This window comes from Trichinella spiralis (assembly GCF_000181795.1).
Source record: "Trichinella spiralis strain ISS 195 chromosome Unknown Scfld1, whole genome shotgun sequence".
NCBI lineage: Eukaryota > Metazoa > Nematoda > Enoplea > Trichinellida > Trichinellidae > Trichinella > Trichinella spiralis.
This window is the reverse complement of record NW_003526940.1, coordinates 6,250-18,518: the sequence shown is the minus strand read 5'-3', so window position 1 is coordinate 18,518 and position 12,269 is coordinate 6,250. Positions and strand designations below refer to the sequence as shown.

General features: G+C 34.6%; 5 protein-coding genes across 5 annotated transcripts; 2 read left to right on the top strand and 3 right to left on the bottom strand.

Moving 5' to 3' along the window:
* Positions 1-1,572: 1,572 nt before the first annotated feature.
* Positions 1,573-2,640, bottom strand: Tsp_07079 (hypothetical protein). The gene is made up of 5 exons (XM_003381343.1): positions 2,596-2,640; positions 2,253-2,357; positions 1,890-2,091; positions 1,661-1,771; positions 1,573-1,628 (listed from the first exon to the last, which is right to left on the bottom strand). Exons 1-5 carry the CDS (start codon positions 2,638-2,640, stop codon positions 1,573-1,575), a joined length of 519 nt encoding a protein of 172 aa, XP_003381391.1.
* A 422-nt stretch (positions 2,641-3,062) lies between these two features.
* Tsp_07080 (hypothetical protein) lies at positions 3,063-4,170 on the top strand. The gene is given in 5 exon segments (XM_003381342.1): positions 3,063-3,146; positions 3,227-3,305; positions 3,399-3,720; positions 3,758-3,931; positions 3,945-4,170. The coding sequence occupies 5 exon segments, from the start codon at positions 3,063-3,065 to the stop codon at positions 4,168-4,170; spliced, it is 885 nt and encodes a 294-aa protein (XP_003381390.1).
* A 2,910-nt stretch (positions 4,171-7,080) lies between these two features.
* Positions 7,081-7,494, bottom strand: Tsp_07081 (conserved hypothetical protein). The gene is made up of 2 exons (XM_003381341.1): positions 7,369-7,494; positions 7,081-7,260 (listed from the first exon to the last, which is right to left on the bottom strand). The coding sequence occupies exons 1-2, from the start codon at positions 7,492-7,494 to the stop codon at positions 7,081-7,083; spliced, it is 306 nt and encodes a 101-aa protein (XP_003381389.1).
* Positions 7,495-7,799: 305 nt separating this feature from the next.
* Positions 7,800-8,270, top strand: Tsp_07082 (conserved hypothetical protein). The gene has a single exon (XM_003381340.1). It carries the CDS (start codon positions 7,800-7,802, stop codon positions 8,268-8,270), a length of 471 nt encoding a protein of 156 aa, XP_003381388.1.
* A 1,323-nt stretch (positions 8,271-9,593) lies between these two features.
* Positions 9,594-10,567, bottom strand: Tsp_07083 (LisH family protein). The gene is made up of 4 exons (XM_003381339.1): positions 10,482-10,567; positions 10,131-10,243; positions 9,848-9,981; positions 9,594-9,719 (listed from the first exon to the last, which is right to left on the bottom strand). Exons 1-4 carry the CDS (start codon positions 10,565-10,567, stop codon positions 9,594-9,596), a joined length of 459 nt encoding a protein of 152 aa, XP_003381387.1.
* Positions 10,568-12,269: the final 1,702 nt, after the last annotated feature.

The following is a 12,269-nucleotide window of genomic DNA, read 5'->3' as shown; positions in this document are numbered from 1 at the left end:
GAAAACCAATACGACAAAGATTTGACGGTCCAATAAAATAGCGTGGGCAAAGACCAATAAGAGAAAAGTGGGACCGAGTAAAAACACCCTGACTGAATGTTCTCTGAAAATATTTATGGCTTGCAAAATAATTTTATCTTTCCAATCTTTTTCTCTCTTGTTTACAAGAGTTATTGTTTTTCTTCTTATGTTTCATTTAAGTAATAAATGAAATCTGGAATTTTGTTTGAAATAAACATATGTGATTATACGTTTTGTGTAAATTGTATTAAATTTCTCTTTCAATATCTAAAGTAAACTGACTACTGGGTTGATTAAACATTCAAGTTGCAATTCTTGTATTACTATGGTTCAACATTATAGATCAAAAAATATCTGTTGCATTTCGAAATGATTTTACCAACCAAATATGAAAGCAAAGAAAATTATTTTTCATCTCACGTTATCTTCCTCTAGCACTGCATATGTTCCGCCAAAATATGATCATTGCTAATTATCATTGTCGGCAGGCATAAAGCATATATTGATCTTTCATTTGCCGCCCTTTACCCTTATGCAAAGGAGCTAAAGGCTATTCAATTACAAAGGGAAAATCTACAAGTGATAAATTTTTCAGATGCTGAAATCAGAAAAATAAGTCGATGCTAACATTAAGCAATCACCACTCCTTGTAACTGCAGTTGTAGAAAATTCCGTTCTATTTTTAGATACGGGTGTGTCCTGTTTACATCGGTTCGGAGGAAGCAAACAAGCGTTGTTTGCTTCATTTCTATCCATCAGACTTGACAGATGACTGGGAACATGCAACGGCGATGAAATTTTTTAAAATCAAATTCAAATACTAATCACTAAAAGTGAAAAGTAAATATTTAAAAGAAAAAACAGCTCAAAACAATGAAAAAATTCCACTGTCAAATTGGTGACGTCACGGATCAAACACTAAAAGAGGTCAAAGGTTGCTTAATGAATTGTTATGTAATTTAAAAATTTTGACATTGTACTAAGCGTGTAAACATTGTACTAAGCGATGTAATGTATTTCTAGCGTATTACTTTCCATTCAACCATAATGCTCATATAGTGACTGAATAATGTTAATTTCCAATATCAATTGTTTGCTGCAAATTGATGTGCGAACCGGGAACAGTAAACTGCCCCAAGTCATTGTTTCGGTACTAAAATCTGGCAATTCTCTTCACAAGATACTGTCCTTAAACTTAATTATTATTATTAATATAAGGTGAAAATTCAAGCAATCGCTCCGTGAAAAATGCAAAAAGGCAAACGTTTTGCGACTTCTGTACCTTTGATTGTCGTGGGCAGCATCTGCAATGTCAATTGGCTCTGCATTCCCTGCTTTGCGTCTACCAGACATCACCACCGGTATAATTTATTTATTCAACATATACACACATTATGAAAATATAATGAAACAACACAGAACAATACAAGAAATAACAATGAAACAATTAATTCATTGATATGCTGATCACGGTAATTTCAGCGAACGGTACCCGGAAATTAAATATTTGCGGGTAATAAGCAAAGTCTAAGCAGCACATTCTCTTGAAGATCACTCAACAGCGTGATCACATTCAACAACAGTGCTTCTAAATGCCACATGGGCATCTTCAAATGACAAATCGGCATTTTCATTAAACCCTGTTCACAGACTTGTTGAAACATAACTTCAACTGAATATTCTCCTGTTGCCAAGAGAAGCGTTTGCCAGAAGTAATCGTTGCATGCATGATCTGGTGGGTAGAACGTCCCTAGAAGCTGATGATACTGAGAAACTAACGGAGCTTAAGCACACTTTCTACGGTAACGGCTTGATGCCTTCGTAGGAAACGTACGATGTTATATCAGTAATAAAGAAGAAGCAAAAACTGCATGTCAGCTCAAAAAAGTCGCGTCTATAACACTGGCGGACTGCGACGCTGAATCTGCGATTAGTAAAACAGCTACGCCACACCTGCTTCGCAGAATAATTTCCATTATCCTTCAATGCGCCCTTCGCATCAGTCCTAGTGTAGGGATGCTGAGGTGAGCCTGGTGTCGATTTCTGCCAAGAGCGCAGTTGTTTGCCAAGCTTGATACAATTTTGTCATAAGTTTCCATCGGGACGGCAGTGATTCATGAAAAGAAATTATCAGATCTGTTGGCCATTTCCTTTACGTTGGCAAAATTTCCATTTCAATTATCATTTCCATGTTCACAAGTAGACAACACAAAAATTGGTTACGGAGAAACCATGCATTCTGGTCGATAGCACTGCCACAACTTTAGTTCATCACGAAACATCTGGAACGACTTCACGTTGCCAACTACCAATGGAGTAGTGATCACAAGGAAGCGCTACATTTTAGATATGCCAAAACGTTACAACAGGCGTCATTTAAGGTTTTTGTACGATGAATCTTGAACGAGTTCCACTAATTCATCAACCTCATTAGCGACTAATTCTAAAAAGGATGAGATGACGTGGCAAAAGTTTGTCAAAAACACTACAATTTGAACTTATACCTGTGAAATCCCAGTCCACGGGTTTTGCTTATAAAAGGGCAGTAGTTTAATCGCAACAATGCCAACAAACCAGTGAATTATTCTTCTTTACTACATATTCATACCAACTTTCCATATTAATCATTCCACATCACCACGCCAGTTCTATTACTACTGTATTTCTACAGTATTTATTGATTTTCAAGGTGAAATACTCAGCAGTCTTCCTTCACCTGAACATAATAATAAATTAATTATAATTTACTGATTTCACAAGATGAATAATTTATTATCAGAAAAAATATTTTTAATATTGCAATAACAATTAAAACAGAGCTTTTGAAATAATTATGTTGTTGGAGGATTTTGTAGTTGACGTGTTGGAACCTGAATGTCATTACAGTAAGACTGAAGAAGAAGGAGAGAGAAAGAGGGGAAGTTTGATTGATTGATGGAAGTTTGGAGAACTGACGTATTAAAATGCGTGTGACTGTTGCTTAACTTGTGCATTTGTGACTCTTAACGGATACGATTTAGTTATTGGTTGACTTTGTTCATATGGCCAGAATAAAGTTGTGTCATCACTCAGTTGTGCTTCTTATTTCCCGAACGCAACGTGAAAGTGGTGTTGACGCGACAGAAGTTGGATAGTCGATATTGAACTTGACTTTCTAACTAGACAAAAATGGTCACAAAGAACCCGACTATCAGATCAAGTGTAGCCAGAATTATTTGACGCGGCTGCTACATGTTTTGGTACCACGAGTCTGGAACACACCGACGGATTTCGCAGACGGGACAGTCTCTGAGAAGCAGAACCTCATTGACTGAAGAAGTTGAGATTTCAGAACGGCTTCTCTACAAAAATTAAATGGCGAATTTGAAACTGTTCAGATCGATACTTGAGATGGACAAATTGCTTCATTATTCCTCAATTGCGTTGGCTGACATCAGCCATTGACGATCTGAAAGATACTTTGGATAGTAAAAAAGAGCGCCGACAGATCTGCTTGGTGAAAATCTCTGACCGATGGTCGACATCAGCGAAGCAATGGAAAATATTGACGATTTTTTCGACGAACGACAAACACTCAGTTCAAAGATACTGGAACCCTGATGCAGAACGTGCAAATGGATCCAGTAACAGGGGAACATCTGATCCACTCAACCAGAACAAATTCCTCAATGTGCGACTTCCAAAGCTGGAAATAAAGAAGTTTGATGGAAATTTTCATGATTGTTAAGGATTTCAGGACGAGTTTAGAACTTCGATACATGCCAACACGACGCCAACATGATCCAGAACTTCAGCTATCTCTGATCACTCTTCACTGGAAACGTTGCTCCACCAATAGCAGGTCGTTCTTTGACGAACAAATGACGAAGCCGCGATGCCCGCCCGCATATGATGAATTAGAAAACAAGAAGTAATAATTGAAGAGCATATGAAAGAACAGTAAAAGCTGTCAGTGGTTACCACTGGATGGAACTTATTGCGTCTTCGACAATTGATAAATCAAATGGAATTACATGTGCGCGTCCTCGAAGCATTAGGAACATTCCCAGAGACATATCAAACGTGATGATTGGACGATTGCAATGCTTACATTGCCATCAAGTTTTGGAAAGAAATATCACGAGCAACTGTCAAGTGACAGCCAAGTGAAGCGAGAGATATAATAATTGAAGAACACATAAAACAGCGAAACGTAATAATCCAAAAGTGGCTTCTAATACTCGAATATATTTGTCGCTTCGTCTGCGGAATTATATTTATTAGCATTCGAATGTGAAGATTATTGTTCTTTAATGAGCTTGTTATTGCCGATACATTGTATTCATTTTTCATCTGATGCTTAATGATTTTTTTGGTATTTGTGTATTTTCCCAATAAATGAAAAGTTATTCTTTTGATGATGGTTAAATTTTTTTTCTTTTTGTTCTTCTCGGATTCACTTGTTACGAAATATGGGGTGAATTACCATTGAATTACTTTATATAGACATAAATAATCATTTACCATTTTTAAAAGAAAAAGCTTTTAGTTATAACGTGGAACTGTGTATATTTGTTTTTAGACTTTGCAAATGATGCTTTCAAAAAGCTTTTGCGTTTTACATTTCACTGTTCACAAAAGTTTATCTTATTGCTTAATTTTATTCTTGTAAGTTTGCTTTTGCATTTTACTTCTTTACATCTATGCTGATCAACAGACTGTTTTCGCAGAAACTTTTCTACTATTCGATATAAGCGCTTCAGAACTAAGCAAATGTATAGTACAGAAATTTCCATTTTACAACAACAAGCAAATCAGAACTTTAATACAATATATACCATGGACAAGATGGGCAATACAACGATAACGTGGAAAAAGTCCATTTCTAAACTTGTAGACGCTGTGCCACGGCAACCAACTAATCGTTATGTTGAAAAATGGATTGGCTGCAATATTACAGTAATAATGTGCTACATTAGGCCATTGTTTTTATGTTTATTCACAATCCGTATTTGTCATTATGATTTGTGCACTTGAGCGTGTGGCATCTTCCTTTGTGTATTGGCTTATGTCGGTTCTTTGAGATACAAACTGAAATTCATTATTATTTATTCTCATCATTCAAAAACACATCTCAAACCTACGACACGGAAAATAGCACAATCATTGATGATAAGCATTGAGGAGTGAAATATGAAAAATAGAATTGACGGTTTTATTCTTTACAAATTAAATATCTTTATTATCTAATTGCATTATTCTACAAAAATATAGAAGCAACAAATGAACAGCTTGAAGAAGAGATAACTGAACAAAGAGATGTTAAATAAACGTGCTTATCTAAGTCATTTTTTGTTTTCATAATTTGACATGTAATGACTTTTTGCGATGGTAACAGACCTAGTCTGGTTCACTAGCTTGACAATGAAGAAAATTCTGCAGTAATTATTGTGGGCTAGGTTAACAGCATTCAGAACGAAGGATTTTCTGAAATTTTACTAGACCAACACACATGTACTGCTGTTAAATTTCCCATATGTTAGGCAAAAGCATTTTTAGTTCAATCTGTGCATTAGCTACGTCACATCTGAGAAATTTTTCACAGATCATCCATATGATGTGAAGTCAGTGTATACTGCACCACAAGCTTCATAGCATTACACGCTACCCTACAGAAGCTGGCATTTCAGTATTTCTGAGCACTATGATGCCATCTAAATGCACAAGCCATAAATTCATGCCATGATAAATGGTGGTTTGGAATTTTTACAATGCTGCAGATGCTTTCTCAAATAAACTCATTATCTGACCAAGGCTGTGAACTCCATGATATTGCGCAATTATTGTTCATTCTCAACAATGGGAATGAAAATTTTGGCAGCACATGAAAGACCAATTTATACTCCTTAGTTGCTGACCAGGGTAATTAACTAAGATCATATTTTGGCAGAGCATATGCTGTGCTAGAGCAAGATAACGGACACACCCGTGATGAAGTGAACTTAAGATGAAAAATAATTTGCTTCCACTTTTGTTTGGTGAAATAATTTCGAAATGCAACAGATATTTTTTGATCTGAAATGTCAAACCATAGTAATACAAGAATTGAAGTTTGAATGTTTAGTCAACCCAGTAGTCGGTTGTACTTTAGATATTGAAAAACAAATTTAATACAATTTACACAAAATGTATAATCACAAATTTCTATTTTAAAACAAAATTCCTGATTTTATTTTTTATTTAAATGAAAAAGCATGAGAAGAAACTTGTAAACAGGAGTAAAAGAACGATTGGAAAGATTAAATTCTTTTGCAAACCAGAAATATTTTCAAAGAACACTACAGCTGAAATCAGAAAATATTTCAATGCTAACATTCAGCAACCACCACTGCTAGTTTTAGCTGAAAACTGCAGCTGGAGACAATGTATCAATTTTAGATTTTCCCTTTGTATTTGAATAGCCTTCAACTAGCCATCATTAGAACAATAACTGACAAATAGAAAAGAACCTTAGCCATAAATCTGATTTAATTGTTAGCTAAGAAGGTAATTTATATGACGAGTGAAAGCAACTGTTGGCTGACATTTCTTTTGAACAGTATTTTTCCACTCGCATGGATAAATAAAAGTGAAGCATTTCGAAAGCAGAAAGAAAGCGATGAACAGCACCAACCAAGCACAAAAGCGCTTAAAGCTGCTTCAAATTCACTTTGCAGTGGATATCGCATTGTTTGATGTCAGCATATGTGCGCCATTTGTCTGTGATTAATAATCTTCTGTCAACATCAACAAAAGGCATGGGTGCCACAGAAATATCAATCAAAGTTGATCTTCAGTTGTAGATAAAATGAGAAATGAAAAACTAAATGTTGTTGCAAAATGGTTATTTAAAATGGAATTTAAATCCGTCAAACTTTTTATTTATCTTTTGGTCTTGCGTCCAAGTTCAGTGCTTTGCGTACGCGTGTTATTAGCATATGAGCGAAACAACTGTTAGTGGACATTCTATGGAATACAGTATTTGTTTGCCCTTTGTAATGAGTAATTACAAGAAGCTGATGAATAAAATATCAGACATCATCATCTGAAATTTGCCTGCTGAAGTTGTGATGGATACGGCTTTCTGGACTGGTCGGCAATGAACAGAAAATGGACACGGAAATGGATTCCAGTATTACTAATACTGGAGTGAGCGAGAAGTACACTATGAAGCAGGAAGTAAAATGCTGCTGGGCATAAAGCTAGACGGAAGTAAATGAGCTAGACAAATCAACTGGAACAGTGCATAAGCTGTCAGAAGCTGCAGCTCACTGCTGAGCAAATAACAACAAAATCCGTTGAGCAATTTTTAATGTATCATTCGCCGACCAGTGAATGATATGAATTTTTGCCGCGGAAGCTGGTGTGAGGCTGCTGGCTCAAAGTAACTGCTGATGTGGGGATGGGACGTTTAAGATTGTCCCATCCTGGTACCAGCAGTTGTTTACCCTTCATGTGTTCATCAGGGGTAAACTGCTACCCGTCGTATATTGTTTGACTGTTAGGAAAGATCTGCCCACGTATAGCTGGATATTTGAAGTGCCCCATTCTAAAGCGGAAGAACTTGGCGTCCAACTTGATCCGGAGAAATTTGTTTGTGATTTCGAAACAGCCTTGATTCCGGCTATTCAAGGAAACTTTCCCAACACCTGAGTGCAAGGTTGCTCCTTCCACTTTTGTCAAGCTGTGCTTCGGCAGGTCGGCCGGCTTGGCTTAAGAACTGATTATATGAATAATCAGGAGGTAAGAAAAAGGTGAAAATGCTGATGGCATTAACATTTTTGCCGGTAAACCTTTTACCCGCTGGTTTCGAAATCATAAATGTTGGGACGTCGGGTCAACTGGAAGCCTTGTTCCAGTATTTCCAGCGGGAGTGGCTTCCGGCCACTAAAGTTCCGCTTTGGAATATCCATGGTGTGGCTGTGCGGACCAACAACAATCTGGAAGGTTGTCACAGCCGCATGAACCAAAAACCACGTAAGTACCACCTGGGATTCTATCAGTTTTTACAACTGCAAATCATCGATGAACAGGGTACAACCCAGACGGTGGTGCAGCAAATAGATGATGACTGTATGCGTGAAAAGGGATTCGTGAGACGTAGCGCAGCTTACCGAATCCAGCAGCGACGGGTAGCTACGCTTACGTGTAGATTACATCGTAATGAAATTACTATAGAACATTTTTTAAGACCTACAGCTTATCGTACTCCTTCACCTGTACAATTATAGCACCTTCTATATTTTATTCATTATTATTGTATAGTTTATTTTGCCCATTGTATGTATTGTAATATAGTTCAGATTTGTTATTATTTTTGTTTGTTGTTGATTCATATTGATCGTTTGCTGCTGTTATAACACAAACCTGTATACTATATATTTGCCTATTCAGAAGTGCTTGTAGTGAAAAGCGGAATGTTTCTGTGCAAAACAGTCTGCTGATTAGCACAGACGTGAAGAAATAAAATTACAAAAGCAAGTCATTATTTGAACAATGAATGTGAAACTGTGAAGAAGCATTATTTTTAACCACCAATATCACTTCTTTATTGCAATATTCATGTAAAGTGAGACATCTCTTTAAATTTTCTTCTTGAAAATATATATACACAGAAAATTCTCAGCAAATGTAAAGAAGTTAAACATTGGTCATGAGACTATTTACTTTAGAATAATTGTAATTACTTTTATGCAAAAAAAGTTGGCGAACACTATTTCACATTATATGTAAAGATACTTTGTTTTAAAAAATAAAAAATGTGATTATTTATGTCCATATAGGGGAATTTAATGGTGAAGCGCCCCTTATGTGGGAAAACTTTGATGGTAAAAAATTATCCAATCAATGATCAAAACTGAGTGGCTAATCAAATGCCATAGGTTATTCGACCAATAAGTGATGAAAACTAAGTAACTAATAAAATAGCGGAAGGCATGAGCCAACCCGCCGGGTACCGACCAATCACCGTACAGCCAATCACAAATTGCGGTCGAATTTATGCGGACAAAATACGAGTAAACCCAGAAAATACTATACTGACAAGTGAAACGCATCACTAAAGTAGAAACAACTATACACAAATATACTTTCTATAAAAAGCAGACTTACGGTAAGACTCTAGAAATGGTTAAGTGTAATATATTGTTTTTGTCTTGAACAATATCAGAAAACCGTTTAATTCAACAGTGTATTCCAACACACTTCATATGAAGGTCTTAATCACTTTACCGTCCAAATAAGTCAACGCAAAAAGTTTTGCTGCACAAGCATTGCAGTTATTTTAAAAATGCAGCACTAAATGTGTTATATTTTAATATTTGAACAATTCCATTATGGCAAAAAAATTATTTACAGATATAATATAAACAGGTGCTGAGAAACTATTTGTAATGTAAAATATGTTTCAAAAATTGCTCAATATGTTCATTAGTTTTCTAACATTTCTTTGTTCAAACGCAAAAAAATAGCATTTTATCCCGTAACTTCGGTCAGCAAGTACATAAAAAGTAAAGCAAAATTGTATTGCTACTTTTCATGGCAAATGCAACAATTCACGTGCCGTTGTCTGCATTTGCATCAGCTTCAGGTTTTACTTCATCAGTATTCACAACGGCTCTAGAACTTTGAACGTACTGATAGTCGTTGATTAATGGAGGTAAAGTAATATCACAATCACTCTAAAAGTAGAAATTTCAAGCATTTAAATTGTACATAAAACTAAAGAAAACGCAAAATGAACAATCAAAAAATCATAAAATAACAATAACATGCATATCAGAAAAGCGTAAAAAAGGTAAAATCATACGTAAGCTCTCATTTCAGCACCAATAGTCATCAGACCAAATTTAACAAGTGACATAAGTGCGCCCTTAGGTACCGCTGCCATTTCATGCGTCACACGAATATGACGCTTCAGTTCACTTGCAGCATCTTGATGATCTAATGAAGTTTACTTTCAATTAACTGAAGAACTCAAGTGATTCTCTCAGAATAATGCAGCTTGCAAAAAACCACTCTTTTAAGAAGTTCAATAGCAAGTGCTTAGAATAAAATTATCAGTATTAAAAAATAAACAACAAAATACTCACCAAATTCAACCATGTAACGATATATTAAATAAAGCATATCAGTGCGGTTGATTATTCTGTTTAACTCATCAGGTGACATTGTTTCTGATACAAGACAGCAGGATAGGACTGCTCTTCAAACTCTAAATTAATATATGATCGTCAGTTCTTAAAATTACATTGCTTCTAAGCTATTGCAGTATACTGGATAAGTCTTAAGTACAAAATGCAAACATTTCAACGCTGGTAAAACTTCTCATACTGTAAGAAAAGAAAATCAAGTATTTTAAATAATAAAATATGGACGGTTTAAAATTACTATATTGTAAAAATACAAGAAAAATGTAGAACTGATTAATAACATGCAAAAACATGGCATGCCTTTTGCTTAAATTAAATAAATAAATAACAATGCATTTTATAAGGTTTGGTACTACTCGGTCCCGCTTTTCTCTCATTGGTCATTACCCACGCTATTTTATTGGACCGTCAAATCTTAATCACAACTGAAGAGTTTGAATTAATGAGCAATTAGACAAAAAAAACCAATGCGACAAAGACTTCACTGAGCAGTTAGACAAGGAAAACCAATACGACAAAGACTTTACGGCCAAATAAAATGAAAACCAATACAACAAAGATTTGACGGTCTAATAAAATAGCGTGGGCAAAGACCAATGAGAGGAAAGCGGGACCGAGTAAAACCACCCCATTTTATAATAACATAATAACTAATGAAATATACAAGTTAATAAGTTTCGGATTGATTCATTCTGATTGCCCGTTACTTCTGTTTCGTCATTGTTCTATTGCCTGGTGTACTGGTAAGCTCCGGCCTACCCTATTCTTGCGTTTGCTACAGGATAATGTTCATATATGACAAAATAAAAATGAAAAATACATTAAAAATAATTTAAAAATGGCACATATGCCAACATTAAAAAACGGAATGCTCCAATTAGGTACAATTTTTCCACGGAGTTTTTTTATTAATTGTCAACATGGGTTTCTCATGGGATGTCTATAGCATAGCAAGATTGGATTATATTATCTAATTGTTCATTCATTCAAACTCCTTTGCTTTGATTAGTTTCAACATTATTCATTTCATTAGTCACAATTTTTTCATTTATAAGTGTGCGATTTCAGTACTAGTGGCGAAATTTTATCATTTTCAAACAGTTCATAAATTTGATTTTATCTATATTCATGAAGTTTCATCATTTATATAGCCATATATAATATATAATTTCAAAATATTCATTTCACATTTCACACGTCAAAGTGATCAGTATTCTTAATACCAATTATTTTTTATTATTCTATATTTTGTTAACATACAACAATGAAATTTTTTAAAATAAGATAGCAATAACTAAAATAACATAGTAATAACTCAACAAAACCAGCAAATATACATTAAACAGTGATTTATTTTTCATAATTTAACATCAATAACAACAGTGAAGAACAACCACTAACGACATTAATGAAAAACAGCAATTAACAGACAGTAACAACAATAATAAACAGAAATAACTGGAATAAATGAATAAATGGGTAATATTAACAAAGTAGAAAAAAAGAAAAAAGAAAGAAAGGAATCAATAAAATATAATACAAAAGTAATACTTGGAAAGCGGCATTAAATTTGCTCAGAGCAAGGGTATAAAGCTTCGAGCAATCTAAACCGCGCGTTTACGCAACTTCTATGCAAATTTCTTGAAATGGGGTTTTCTATTTCATCACTTTCTGTATTGAGCATTGTATATGTATTTTTGTGCTGCTGTATTAATATTAAAGTAAAGATCATTCAGAAGAATTCCAATTTCGACTTATTTGCTGGTAAATATATGTATAACTTACTTGAGCAGTTGAGAAAATTAAAAATTTCACAGCATGCAGAAACAGCTTGTTTAAAATTGTTTAAAAGAACTGAAAAAAGACTTCATAAGCCATTTCCTTTCTTTAGACTGTTCAGATGTACTTTAGACTCCAATAATTTTTTTTTCTTTTATTTTCTTGTTCATAAATGGTTTTTGTGAGAAAAAAATAACCCGTTGATTATTTATTAAAGTTTAATCATTTAATGGCAATATAAAATAAAAACCTTCCCAAATTTGAATTCTTTTTTTCTACATTTTCTTACCCAAATAATTT

Bases quoted from the DNA above. Each gene is read 5' to 3' on its own strand.
- Tsp_07079 (XM_003381343.1), bottom strand. From the start codon at position 2,640: ATGGAAAGTTGGTATGAATATGTAGTAAAGAAGAATAATTCACTG. The intron at 2,358-2,595 runs GTTTGTTGGCAT...TCTAAAATGTAG, and splicing joins TAAAGAAGAATAATTCACTG to CGCTTCCTTGTGATCACTAC. The intron at 1,772-1,889 runs GTTTTTGCTTCT...ATCAGCTTCTAG, and splicing joins CTTTTTTGAGCTGACATGCA to GGACGTTCTACCCACCAGAT.
- Tsp_07080 (XM_003381342.1), top strand. From the start codon at position 3,063: ATGGCCAGAATAAAGTTGTGTCATCACTCAGTTGTGCTTCTTATTTCC. The intron at 3,306-3,398 runs GTCTCTGAGAAG...GAAACTGTTCAG, and splicing joins CGGATTTCGCAGACGGGACA to ATCGATACTTGAGATGGACA. The intron at 3,721-3,757 runs GTTTGATGGAAA...TAAGGATTTCAG, and splicing joins CCAAAGCTGGAAATAAAGAA to GACGAGTTTAGAACTTCGAT.
- Tsp_07081 (XM_003381341.1), bottom strand. From the start codon at position 7,494: ATGAAGGGTAAACAACTGCTGGTACCAGGATGGGACAATCTTAAACGT. The intron at 7,261-7,368 runs GTCGGCGAATGA...TGATTTGTCTAG, and splicing joins AAAATTCATATCATTCACTG to CTCATTTACTTCCGTCTAGC.
- Tsp_07082 (XM_003381340.1), top strand. From the start codon at position 7,800: ATGCTGATGGCATTAACATTTTTGCCGGTAAACCTTTTACCCGCTGGT.
- Tsp_07083 (XM_003381339.1), bottom strand. From the start codon at position 10,567: ATGAGAGAAAAGCGGGACCGAGTAGTACCAAACCTTATAAAATGCATT. The intron at 10,244-10,481 runs GTTTTTGCATGT...TAGAGTTTGAAG, and splicing joins TTAAGCAAAAGGCATGCCAT to AGCAGTCCTATCCTGCTGTC. The intron at 9,982-10,130 runs GTGAGTATTTTG...AAACTTCATTAG, and splicing joins TCGTTACATGGTTGAATTTG to ATCATCAAGATGCTGCAAGT.